General features: G+C 46.1%; 4 protein-coding genes and 1 pseudogene across 5 annotated transcripts in view; 4 read left to right on the top strand and 1 right to left on the bottom strand.

Moving 5' to 3' along the window:
* LOC127058943 (aldo-keto reductase family 1 member B1-like) overlaps positions 1-13,414 on the bottom strand; it is a 172,035-nt gene that overhangs the window by 36,218 nt on the left and 122,403 nt on the right. The window lies entirely within an intron of this gene.
* Positions 1-13,414, top strand: part of LOC127058826 (perilipin-3-like) — a 159,033-nt pseudogene that overhangs the window by 44,223 nt on the left and 101,396 nt on the right.
* LOC127058910 (aldo-keto reductase family 1 member B1-like) overlaps positions 1-13,414 on the top strand; it is a 171,845-nt gene that overhangs the window by 69,806 nt on the left and 88,625 nt on the right. The gene's annotated exons all lie outside the window — the stretch shown is intronic.
* The window catches only part of LOC127058892 (estradiol 17 beta-dehydrogenase 5-like), a 164,544-nt gene that overhangs the window by 108,338 nt on the left and 42,792 nt on the right, over positions 1-13,414 (top strand). The window lies entirely within an intron of this gene.
* LOC127058850 (aldo-keto reductase family 1 member C3-like) overlaps positions 7,830-13,414 on the top strand; it is a 202,559-nt gene continuing 196,974 nt past the window's right edge. The window contains exon 1 of the mRNA XM_050969224.1: positions 7,830-7,940. Within this exon, the coding sequence (XP_050825181.1) occupies positions 7,932-7,940 (9 nt within the window). The 5' untranslated portion in view covers positions 7,830-7,931. The remainder of the gene's footprint in view (positions 7,941-13,414) is intronic.

The raw sequence follows: 13,414 nt of genomic DNA, 5'->3' as shown, positions 1-13,414 counted from the left end.
AGGGGGTGAGTTGCTCAAGTGAATAATTTATGACGCGACGGAACTGTCTATATAGGGTTATACTAAGATGTAAGGAGAGAGGCTGGTTCTCGCTGAAGACGAGCTGCTCTCTATTGATGCGTGCACTTCTCAATAAAGAGCTTTTGATCGGACCTTGCTGGTGTTGCCTGTCTCTCTCGCGGTCAGACAACGAACTTTGCCATCTGGGTTAGAGTCCCCGACACTGTGAATATTAGTAGTTTTTAGGTTTTTTGCCTCTCAACAGAGATGAATCCAGATTCAGTGGTTTCACTCTCAAACTGTCCTGTCAGGAATAAGAGACTGAGTTTGCAGGAAGTGTCAGAAAACATTGCTACCAAGGCTGTAAATTGCAGCTTAGAGTCACAGACTCATATCATGCTCAGAGCTTAAGTAAATGTGTTTGTCATTCTGGTATGGAGTATTATCCACCCTGAGAGCTCTCATGGGGATTGATGTCCCTCAGCCTACCATCAGCACTATTTGAGTTTGGACGCATCTGTCCATGGGGAAGAAGATACATTGCTCTCCTCATGAAAATCTTGAGACCTTTGCGAGGCAACAGATTTGGTGAGGTTCAAGGTGTCTTGGATCCTTCTAGAGACATACCAGGGACAAGTAAATCCAGGATAGATTGGAAGCTGACAGGAATTGAGAGGTTGTGTGGGTCATCCTCTCAAAATCACCCCTTGGCTTTTCACAGAGGTGCATGAAGACTTTTAGGGTGAGCATTTGCTGTGATTCAGTAGAGCTAAGGACAGTCCTCTTTGGTTCATAGACTGTGTATTGTCTACTCCATTTCTAAGCCGAGGACAGCATAGCCCTCCTCCTTTCCTTCATGTGCCTCAGAGGAACAAATGTAGCATAACAGTGTGCCATGCTTCAGCCAGTAGCTAATGTGCTGACCAGCTAATGTGCACCTCCCAGTTTAGTGGCCAGCCCCTTAATGATTGCCTGGCTCTGTCCTTTGAAGGCATTCACTTTCTCTCCACTGAAGTGCTCCAGGGAATTTGTTTCAAATATTCCCCCAAGGAACCAAACATATGCGGAGAGCCAATCTGTGCACACAGCAGGCCACTCTCACCCTGAAAGCCTTTGCAAGTGCCAGTATTCAACTCCTATTCTAAAACCAATTACCTCAGAGAATCCCCTTTTTAGGGCCTATTTTAAGTTCCTAATGTAACAATTATGGGTTTTGGCTGGACATTCTGTGGAGTCTGTGCTTATTATAACAAATTTACCTCAAATTCTTTCCAAATTTAATATGGTACCAAACATTTCTGTGTCACATTGGACCCTCTGAGGAGTCTGTGCATTTTAATTCCTTTTCTGAAAAAGCTTTACCTCAGAAAATCTCTTCTGAAGCCTGTTTGAGGCTCCTATTTGAACATGGTGGAAATGCAGCAGGCTTCTCCATTGGGCTTGCGGGCAAGAAATGTGCCATCAAACAAAGAAAATGGTCTTGTACAAGAGGCCAGGACTGTCTTTTTTCTCAGCAAGGCACTGCACAGCTGCAGCTTTGATTCAGAGGAGGCTTTGCTGAAGAGCCAAGTTCCTCTTAGCCAGTCAGATTGTCTTAGGAATGGAATTTGGAGGGAGCCATCTTCTCTGGCCGTGAAAGGACAGAGGTGGGTTTCTGAAATTCAGCCTGGGGAAGGAATGGCTTGGCTTAGGCCAGGATAAGAATCCTCTCACCTTGAAGAGGGGAGATCAGCAAGAAACGCCCTATGAAGAGCAGCCCAAAAAGGGAGAGCTATGGGAAAGCTCTGGAGAACCCCAGTTAAGGGCCAAAGAGAGCCTCACCTCACAGGGTCAGAATGATAATAACTACAGTTGAGAACCATGAGCCTTAAAGACTTTAGAATCCCTGCTATGGCTCTTCTGCAAGAATATGTGGGGCCACAGGCAGTAGAATCCATCTAGACACAAAGAGTTCTTGTGATCAGTAGTTGTTGTTGTTCAAATTGTTAACAGTGTTATGCCCTAATGTTATTCACCAAGTTTGGTGGTGTTTAGTGTAAACAGTCTCATTCACCTATGTCTTTTCACTGAGTGTAAAGGTCCTTTTTAATGTCTCTTCTGTGTATCATTCTTGGGTGAATGCCCACAAGGCAAATCACTTGACAAGTTTGACTCTGTTTAATTTCAGAATCAGTTAAATTTATTAATCACCCAAAAAGAAACACCACAAGATATTTTTCTCATTAATTAAAGTTGATAGTGTGATTTTTGGATGAGATTTTTTTTTACTGGTGTGGCAAAGTACCTGCCTCTCCTCTGCTAGCTCAGTTCTTCTTAGCCTTGGAGACACAGGCTTGGGCAAAGCAAAAGCCCTTCACAGTCGCCCAGGGTCTGACTGATCCATTCTCAGTCAGGCCCTTGCTCTGTTTGCACTCTCCCCAGAAGGAGAGGAAATCTGCCTTGCAAGAAAAGTTTCAGAGTTCAGCTGCCCCTACTCGCTGGCAGCTACTCTACTTCTCTCCTCCCCGCCTTGCTTCCCTGCCAGGGAGGGTTTAGAAAGGTCTCCAGCCATTGGGGCCAGCTGAAACTAATTAGCTGCCTGGTAACCTCTCTTCCAGCTGAACCTTATTCCTCCATGGTTAAGCCTTCTGGGACTAATTACTACCCCTCTCCTGGTAGCTAAGTGTGCTGAGTTTGCCACATACCCCCCCTCTCGCTCAACACTACGGGGTTGGGCTACTTGGGTCGGAAAGCAGTGCACCCTCAACAGGCCATCCACATTGCCATGTTGGGTTCCCGACCTGTGTCGCACCGTGAAGTGGAAGGGTTGAAGCGATAGGAACCATCTCGTTATTCTCGCATTTTGGCCTTGTTTTGCTGCATCCACTGCAACGGGGCATGGTCCGTGACCAGGGTAAACCTCCGTCCCAGTAGATAGTAGCGGAGGCTTTCAACGGCCCATTTTACTGCCAAGCATTCCTTTTCCACTATGGCGTACTTCCGTTCCCTAGGCAGGAGCTTTCTACTGAGGAAGAGGACGGGGTGTTCGTCATCTCCGACCATTTGTGAAAGCACCGCCCCCAGCCCTACTTCAGAGGCATCTGTTTGTAGGATAAACTCTTCCCTCCAGTCTGGGGCTATCAGTACGGGGTCTGTGCAGAGGGCCGTTCGCAGATCTGCAAAAGCGGCTTCGGCTGCAGCAGACCATTTTACTATGTCTGGGCCCCAAGCCCTGGTCGGGTCCGTTAATGGGCATGCCCTGGTGACGAAGTGGAGAATGAAATGTCTATATTACCCCACGAGTCCCAGGAATGCTCGGACCTGTTTTTTCCGGAGTGGTCGGGGCCACTTCTGTATGGCGTCTAGCTTGTTGAGTTGGGGCTGCACCACGCCCCTCCCCACTATATATCCAAGATATTTGGCCTCAGCTAAGCCGATTGAACATTTGGAGGGATTTGCAGTCAGTCCGGCCTTTCTCAGGGTATCCAGGACTGCCTCTACCTTTCTTAGGTGCGTCTCCCAGTCGGGGCTATATATGATGACGTCATCAAGATAGGCAGCAGCGTACTCCCCATGGGACCGTAACAGTTTGTCCATCAGTTGCTGGAAGGTAGCGGGGGCCCCATGCAACCCAAAGGGAAGAACAGTGTACTGATATAGTCGTTCTGGGGATGCAAAGGCCATCTTCTCCTTGTCAGCTTTAGCCAGGGGGATCTGCCAATAGCCCTTAGTAAGATCAAGGGTAGACATGAAACGGGCTTTTCCCAGTCTGTCAATCAGCTCATCTATCCGGGGTAAAGGGTAGGCGTCAAATCGGGACATCTCGTTTAGCTTGCGGAAGTCATTGCAGAACCTCATACTGCCATCTGGCTTAGGCACTAAAACCATGGGACTGGACCATTGACTATGAGACTCTTCAATGACTCCTAAGGCCAGCATCTTCCTGACCTCTTTTGTAATCTCTTCTCTCTTGGCCTCCAGGATCCGGTATGGCTTGATGTGCATCTTCACTCCAGGTTCTGTGAAGATGTGATGGTGAACCTCAGTAGTCCTGCCTGGCTTTTCCGAGAACACATCTTGGTTGCATTTGATCAGGCTGATCACTTCTGATCGTTGTTCCGGGTCAGCTCCGGGGATATTCCTACCAGGTTGGGCTGATCGCCTTTAGGAGATGGTGCCCCCAGCGCAGCTACCAGAGCTTCTCTATCCTGCCAAGGTTTCAGCAGATTTATATGGTAGATCTGCTCCAGCTTCCGGCGACCTGGCTGCCGGACTTTATAGTCAACTTCTCCTACAGCTTCGATTACCTCATAGGGCCCCTGCCATCTGGCCAGGAGCTTGATCTCCGCCGTGGGTATGAGCACGAGCACCATCACCTGGTCCCCCACCTGGAACTTCCGAGACTGTGCTTGACGATTGTAGTATGTCCGTTGCGTCCCTTGGGCCTTCTCCATGTGTTCGCACACAAGGGGGGTGACTCGGGCTATTCGGTCTTTCATTTGCAGCACATGTTCCACAATGTTTCTCCCCGGGTTCGGCTGTTCTTCCCAGTCTTCCTTAGCCAGGTTCAGTATGCCCCTGGGGTGTCGACCATATAACAGCTCGAAGGGGGAGAATCCAGTGGAAGCCTGAGGAACTTCCCATACAGCAAACAGTACATAAGGCAGCAGGGCATCCCAGTCTTTTCCGTCGCGGCTAATCACCTTCCGTAACAGGTTCTTCAACGTCCTATTAAAACGTTCAACAAGGCCATCGGTCTGGGGATGGTAGACCGACGTTCTGAGGGTCCGTATGTGGAGCATGGTACACAAGTCCATCATCAGTTTAGAAACAAAGGGGGTCCCTTGGTCCGTCAGGATCTCCTTAGGTATCCCTACTCTGGAGAATATCTGGACTAACTCTTTGGCTATGGTCTTGGACATGGCATTCCGTAGGGGGATGGCCTCGGGGTATCGGGTGGCATAATCTAGTACTAGCAGGATGTACTGCTGGCCCCGGGCCGGCTTCTCCAATGGCCCCACTATGTCCATAGCTATTCGCTCGAATGGAACCTCAATAATTGGCAGAGGTACCAGAGGGGCCCTTAAGTATGGTTGGGGCCCATGTATTTGGCACTCCGGACAGGAGGAACAATATCGCCAGATGGCTGCATAAATACCAGGCCAAAAAAACCTCTGTAGAATCCGATTGAGGGTCTTATCCATCCCTAGGTGGGCCCCAAATAGATGACTGTGGGCCAGATCCATTACCGCTTTTTGATGCTTCCGAGGGACCAAGAATTGTTCGATGACTTGCTCTTGGACGCGGACTACTCTATACAGCAGATCTTTTTAAATCATATAATACGGCCCTGGGCCCTTAGTTCTCCCCTCCACTGGGACCCCATTTACCTCGACTACTTCCTTAAAAATGTTGTGGTATATGGGATCATCAGCCTGATCCTGACCAAAAGTCCCGCGTGCGGTCCCTATTGGCCCTATTTCGGGGGGGGTCTACCTCCTTCTCCCCCTCAGGGACAGCGCCTGGGGGACCCGGTCCAGCAATTGGGTTGTAGTCGGCCGATCCCGTCTCGCTGTCAACTGAGTCCCCTCTTTCCCCTGCCAGTGTAGGTGTTGGGTACCGGGTCAGGATCCTTGTCCCCCTCCTTTTATCGGCCCGCCATTCCCTCCGAGTCTTCCTGGACTTCCCCGGTGGGAAGAACACATCCTGGCTAAACTCGTGGAAGGCGGGGAGAGGGTCCTCAATCTGGGCCACCCTTTGGGTCCCAGGGTCCTTCTTTCTTTCCCCCTCATCCCAGGGAGTAGGCCATCAAACCCCGGGAAGTCTCGTCCGATAAGGACAGGGTAAGGGAGTTTCGGAACGACTTCCACTGTCAACTCAGCGGGGTTCCCAAGAACTTCTATGCGTATGGGGACGGTCAGGTAATAGCTGATATCCCCATGGACACAGGCTATTCCCGAGCGCTTGGCCTGGGATAGTTGGCCCGGCCTGACCAGCTTCCCTGAGACCAGTGTGACTGCACTTCCCGAGTCTATTAATGCTGTGGTCTCTATACCATTCAGCTTAACGGGCCTAGTGTACCTATGGGGGACCATCGCAACCCCGACTAGACTTATTAGCTCGCATGGTCCCCCTATATCTCCCAGTTCACACTGCATGGGCTCTCCTAGATTAGGGCATTGGGCAGCAATATGCCCTAATTCACCACAGGCATAACATCGGTACCCCCCTCGGGGCAGCCCCCTATTTTTCGGGCTGCTGGGATTTATGCCCTGAGCTTTTCTTCCCCAGTCCTCCAGTCTCTCCGGGACTGCTGGCGGCTCTTCCGCCTCCTGCCTCCCCTCCATTTTCTGGCCTGGAGCTAGGGCAAACCGGGGCCTCGGCGCAGAGGCTTGTCTCCGATACTGGCGCCTTCCTCCCCCGGTGGTCTGAGAGAGTTCTTGGGCTGCTAAGTGCCTCTCCATGAGAGCAACTGGATCGTCATAAGAGGAGGGATCATTTTTGGCGGACCCACCCCCGTATGTCCGGCGGCAACCCTCTCATGTACCTGTCCCATACCAGGGTTTCTACTACCTTCTCTGGCCCATGGGCCTCGGGGCGGAGACACTTCCGCGCAAGGTGTATCAAATCAAATAGCTGGGACCTCAGTGGTTTGTCCTCCCGGTACTTCCACTTGTGGAAGCGCTGGGCCCTTATGGCTGGCGTCACGCCTGCCCTTGCCAGGATTTCTTCCTTCAGCCGAGGGTAATCCATAGCTGCTTCTGCGGTCAAGTCGAAGTAGGCTTTCTGGGCCTCCCCACACAGGAATGGAGCCAGCAGACCTGCCCACTGGTCTTGGGGCCAGGCCTCCCGCAGTGCCGTCCTCTCGAACACAAGGAGTTATGCCTCTATATCGTCATCTGTTGTCATCTTCTGTAAGTAGTTGCTCGCCCATAGCGGCCAGGCCCCCTTGGCCTCATGCGTCATCGTGGTCAGGGCCTTCAACTGGTTCACTACCTCGGTCAGGGTGGCTCGATCTTGGGCCGCCTGGCTAATCAGCAGCTGGTTGGTCTCCTGTTGTACCCGTACGGACTCTCGCTGGGCCGCCACCTGTACTCAGGTAGCCTCTTGTTGAGCCGTGGTGGCCTGCATCAACGCCTTCAGTACATCCTCCATTTTTCCCAGAATTTTTTTTTTTACCTTACCCTGTGATGGCTTGCCACCAAACCTCACTCACTAGTACATCCAACTCCTGACACCACGTGTGGCAAAGTACCTGCCTCTCCTCTGCTAGCTCAGTCCTTCTTAACCTTGGAGACACAGGCTTGGGCAAAGCAAAAGCCCTTCACAGTCGCACAGGGTCTTGCTGATCCCCTCTCAGTCAGGCCCTTTCTCTGTTTGCACTCTCCCCAGAAGGAGAGGAAATCTGCCTTGCAAGAAAAGTTTCAGAGTTCAGCTGCCCCTACTCACTGGCAGCTACTCTACTTCTCTCCACCCCACCCCCCCCCCACCCCTTGCTTCCTGCCAGGGAGGGTTTAGAAAGGTCTCCAGCCATTGGGGCCAGCTGAAACTAATTAGCTCCCTGGTAACCTCTGTTCTAGCTGAACCTTATTCCTCCATGGTTAAGCCTTCTGGGACTAATTACTACCCCTCTCCTGGTAGCTAAGTGTCCTGAGTTTGCCACACTGGGTTCAGACTGCATAAGCCAAACTTCAGCCTGAAATAAACATTAATGTCCAAGTGATATTAAGCTGCTATAACGTATTGAATTACCCAATACTGACTCCCACTAATGCCAAAATAACTCTTCCCTGTTTTCTTGGAACTGAAGAACATCTGAAACCTGAGGGTGAGTCAGCCAGAGATCAAGCAATGGAATTAGCATGGTTTGCTGTTTCTACCTCAGCACTTCTTCTTCTCTTCAGTGAGACTCAGAAATCTCAAGAGCAAGAGAGGGAATAGAAAGGTTACCAATGCCAGCAGTAAGTCTTCTATACCTCTGCTTTTGGCCTTTTCTGTTTGTTCTTTGAACGTCTTGCTGTCTGAATGGCTTCATTCCTTGGTCTGGGCGAGAGCGTGAATATATTTGTCTGTGAAAATTCCTTTCCCCCTGAACATATTGCCTCAAGGAGATGTCCTGTAACTGCAGATGTGCGGTTTTGTGGGTTTATTCCACACAAATCATGCTACTTGTCCGACTCATATCAATGACAGCTCTTTTAGATCATCTTCAAATGTTACCAATCAAACACAATCCCATCGTATCTCACATTGAAAAAGATGCAGCTAGCTATCTGTCCTTTGCGCTGATCCTGTGACACTGCCATGCAGAAAAACAGTTTCACTTCTGGGTCTATGCTTCCTGGGTTTAGCAGGATGGTGAATGTCAGAAATGCATCACAGTCAGACCCTGGTAGGAGAAAATACATCCTTTCAATCAAAGGTGACACCACCTACTTAAGCAGTAGTGTTGACAGGCTACCTTATTGGTAAAAATGATGACGTCCGTAATCCAGAGAAGAGGCTCCATTGCAGGAAAAGTAGGTGAAGTGCATCCTGTGAGGTTTTGTGAGGATAAATGCCTGGGAGGTGCTTCAATAACAAAGTGATGTCAGCCATATAAGTAACTAATGGCACAGTTGTAGACAAACTAAGTACATTGTTATGTGGACTCCATTTTATACTTAAGCAGTGAAGAATGTCATTAATGCTGTTTGTCCTAGTATTTAGCAAGCCTATTATCTTTGTACACTAGTTTACATACAGTGTTGCATACAACACCTCACAGTATGACCCTTTTGATAAATAGGCAAAGAAGATGGCGTTTCATTACAAAGATATTTTAGAAAACCAGTCCTTAGATATTCAGCCTTGGAGAAAGGAATGTTATCATGTCTGTTCTATTTTGTTTCTTAATTCTTATAGATTTGACATACTTTTAACCACCCTGAGCTAGTCTGGAAGTCCAGGAACAATCACTGCAGAAATTTAAGTTTGACTATATTGATCTCCTCATTATCCATACTCCCTGTTCTCTCACAATAAATATTTATATCCTAAAACATACCGCAGGAAACAAAGCCTAACTTTCTTCTTGAAGAATTAGCCTATGATGACTACTTCAGGGAACGCTAACAAATGGAAAAACTAATGTATATAGTACAATACAATATTTTGAGGGGAAATTCTTCCTGTCACGTTTGATGATCTATATTCTATATTCTATATTCTGATTCATCTGAAGTAATAGCCTTGTAGATTATCTATTGCTATTAAAACAATAGATGCTACCTGTTCTTTATATTATGCTGGCAATTATATTCCTTTAAGCCATCCACTAAGGGCCTGATCCAAAGCCCAGTGGGATCAATGGAATTATGTTCATTGACTGACTTCTTTGGGCTTTAATACAAACCCTAAGGTTCCAAATATATTAAACTTTCTCACACTATCATGAGTCAACATGAGATTCACTCAAATAATAGAATGATGATATTCTTACACTTATAAACAGGCATCATGTTTCACTCAAAATCCAAAAGCAGTTTTTCTCACACAATATCATGACTGCAGTAAAATATAAGGGGAAATTATTCTCACTTATGTTTTTATTCCTAAATTAAAAGATAATAGAAAAAAACCTAATTGTCATTGTTTTATGGCTTGCATTCCTCATTGCCTCTCCAAATGTCTTATCCAAAACTATTTTTTGCACAATTCCTTGTATAGATGAATTTTCTAACTCGGTTTGAAAACTTGCAATAACTAGTATCTGGAGAAGCAGAAAGTTCAGTTCAAGGTAGCTTTTGATTCAGGTGAAATTTCCTTTTGCAACAGAGAACAAAGTTAATAATAAATTAACTATCCTAAAGACTCTCATAGGTGTTACCAGTAGGGAAAACTCTTCATGATGAATACCCTAGTGCAAACAAATATACCTAAGAGTATAATTAGGGTTGGAATAGGACTTTGCAAGTCATCTATTCAGTTGTCCACTGTGTGGCAGGATTGAGTTAAATAAATCAAATTCTGCTCTACATTACTCTAGCATAAATCCACAGTAAATGACTGCAACTGAGTTACTCTGGATCTAAACATATAACTTTTACATAGCATATGTAATATGTAAGCTCCTGTGTAATTCCTTCCCTTAGCATTGCTCAGCAGCTACTGGACACAGCGCAGAATTGAATCTTCTGCATACTAATGTTCCGGTGAGGAAGTTTGCTTCTAGCTTCAAAATTGTCAACTGGCCTTTTTGTCTACAAATGGTAGAAACAAATTCCCAATTTCTGGAGAAGTTTGGATCCAAATATGGAGTTGAATTGAGAGTTTGAACTAGGTGTGTGTTAAACCTAAATAAGTCCAGCTGCATCAAAATCCATTATTCTAGGTTCAATGTTTACTAAGAATAAACATCCCCTGTAACATCCTTCTACTTTCTGTGCCTACAGACAGTTATGGGTATGACCCAATTCAGCTTTATATAATGTTTATAAATGTTTGTTTATATATAAGCTTTATATAATGGAAGTAAAATAAACAAAATATAAATGTCAACCAAGTGAATAAAGGTATTGCTTATAAACTCTGCTGCAATGTAATATCTCAGCAAAGACTATACAGGAGGCTTTATTTTATTTATTAGATATATTACCATTGTGCCTAGGAGCCCTTGTCATGAAATAGAACCCCATTGCACTAGGTGCCATGCAAACACAAAAAAAAGTATAAGAGAAGACAACAGCTGGATAAAAGAAGACCAGGGAGTACAAGGAAACAATGTACCCGCCCCCCGGGCTGAGAGAATCGCACCACCACTCCCCAGAGAAATCAAACGGTGGTGGTGGCTAGTGACTCTCTTCTAATGGGGATGGAGGCATCCATCTGCATGCCTGAATGGCATGCTCGGAGGTGTACAAACCTAGTGAGGTGGCTTTAAACTAGGTCTGGGCAGGAGGCAAAAGCCCACAGGTGAGTCCAAACTAATGGAGACCTGGGTGAAAGGTCAGAATGTGGGGGGAACACTGAAAATTGTAGCATGGACAAAGTCAAGACAAGAAAATACAGTGGATAAATCTAATAAACATCTTGGATGTCTGTATACTAATGCAGGAAGTACAAGGAATAAACAGGAGGAAGTAGAAATACTAGTGAATAATCACAAATACCTAGGGCCCTACCAAATTGATGGCCATGAAAAAAGTGTCGCGTTGTGAAATCTGGTCCCCCTCCAGCAAAATCTGGTCTTATGTGCTTTTACCCTATACGATACATATTTCATGGGGGAGACCAGAGTTTCTCAAGTTGGGGATCCTGACCCAAAAGGGAGTTGCAGGGAGGGGTCACAGGGTTATTTTAGGGGGGGTGCAGAATTGCCATCCTTACTTCTGTACTGCCTTCAGTGCTGGGTGGCAGCTGTGTGACAGCATCCCACCAGCAGCAAAGCAGAAGTAAGGGTAGCAACACCATATCATGCCATGCTTTCTTCTGCGCTGCAGATAGCGGTGGCTGTGCCTTCAGAGCTGGGCTCCCAGCCAACAGCCACTGCTCTCCAGCTGTCCAGCTCTGAAGGCAGGGCCGCTGCCAGCAGCAGCATAGAAGTAAGGGTAGCAGTATCGCAACCTCCCCTACAATAACCTTGTGACCCCACCTCCCACCCCCACAACTCCTTTTTGGGTCAGGACCCCTACAATTACAACACCATGAACATCCAGATTTAAGTAGCTCAAATCATGAAATTTGCTATTTTTAAATCCTATGACTATGAAATTGAATAAAATGGACCATGAATTTGGTAGGGCCCGACAAAGTTGTCCTAATTGGTATCACAGAAACGTAGTGAAATGATTCACATGACTGTGTAATATTGGCATAGAAGGGTACAGCTTGTTCAGGAAGGACAGGCTGGGAAAAAGGGGAAGAGACGTTGCCTTGTATATCAAAGATGTATATATTTCCACTGAGGTTGAGACAAAAGTGGGAGGCAGACCTCTTGCTAGTCTCAGGATAAGGATAAAAGAGGGGGGAAAGGGTGATGTTATGGTAGGGGTCTACTATAGACCAGATAACTAGAAAAAAGGGGTGGATGAGACTTTTAAAAAAAAAACTAATAAAATCATCCAAAACACAGGAATTGAGTCGTGATGGGGACTTCAGCTACCAGACATCTGTTTGTAAAATAATACAGCAGGGCATAAATTATTCAGCAAGTTCCTGGTATGCAATGGAGACAACTCATTATTACAGAAGGTGGAGAGACTAGGGGAGAGGCTATTTTGGATTTGATGCTGACAAAGTGAGAGGAAGTAATTAAAGGTGAAAGGCAACTTGGGTGACAGTAGCATGAAATGGTAGAGTTAATGATTCTAAGGAATAGTAGCAGGGGAAAACAGCAGAATAAAGACAAAGGTCTTCAAGAAGGCTGAGTTTAATACTCAGAAAATTGTTAGTTAAGAGCCTGTGGGAAGGAAGTCTGAGGGGGAAAAAAGAGCGCAGACTCAATAACTGCATTACAAAGAGACCTTCATTCCTTTCCAATAATCTAGAACCATGATAGAGAAGTTGTTCTGAATTTCTCTCTCTCTCTCTCTCTATACATACACACAGAAAACATGAAAAAATGGGTGTTGCCATACCAACTATAATGAGTGTAATCAGTTAAGGCGGGCTATTGTCTGCAGGAGGGGCAAAAAAACTTTTGTAATGATAATCAGGATGGCCCTTCTGTCAATTGTTGGGAAAGTGTGTGTATATATGTCTTCCTACTGTATTTTCCACTGCATGCAGCTGATGAAGTGGGTTTTAGCGCACAAAAGCTTATGCTTAAATAAATTTGTTAGTCTCTAAGGTGCCACAAGTACCTCTGTTCTTTTTGACAAGTTAGATGTCTTCAAGTCTCAGGGCTTGATGAAGTACATCCTAAAATACTTAAGGAACTGACTGAAGAGATCTCTGAGCCATTAGCGATTATCTTTGAGAACTCATGGAGGACAAAAGAGATACCTGAGGTCAGGAAAAAAGGGCAAATATAGTTCCTATCTATAAAAAGGCAAACACAGACAATCCAGGGAATTATCACTCCTCTTAACTGGGGTCCTGGGAAAGATAATAGAGCAAATAATCAAACAATCTGTAAGCACCTAGAAGGTAATAAGTAACAGTCAATTTAGACTTGTCAGAAACAAATCATGTCAAACCAAGCTATAGCCTTCTTTGACAGAGTAATAAGCCTTGCAGATAACTGCTGCTGCTTCCCCTATCAGTGGCTCACAATTGAGCTGGAAGGGCATATTGAGTGGGGTCTTGCAAGGATCTGTCCTGGGTCTGGTTCTAATCAATATCTTTGTAAATGAATTGAATAATGGCATAGAGGGTACATGTATAAAATTTGTGAATGATACCAAGCTGGGAGAGGTTGCAAGCACTTTGGAAGACAGGAATAAAAATCAAAACA

This window comes from Gopherus flavomarginatus, chromosome 1, assembly GCF_025201925.1.
Source record: "Gopherus flavomarginatus isolate rGopFla2 chromosome 1, rGopFla2.mat.asm, whole genome shotgun sequence".
Classification (NCBI taxonomy): Eukaryota; Metazoa; Chordata; order Testudines; family Testudinidae; genus Gopherus; species Gopherus flavomarginatus.
This window is presented reverse-complemented; position numbering and strand designations above follow the sequence as displayed.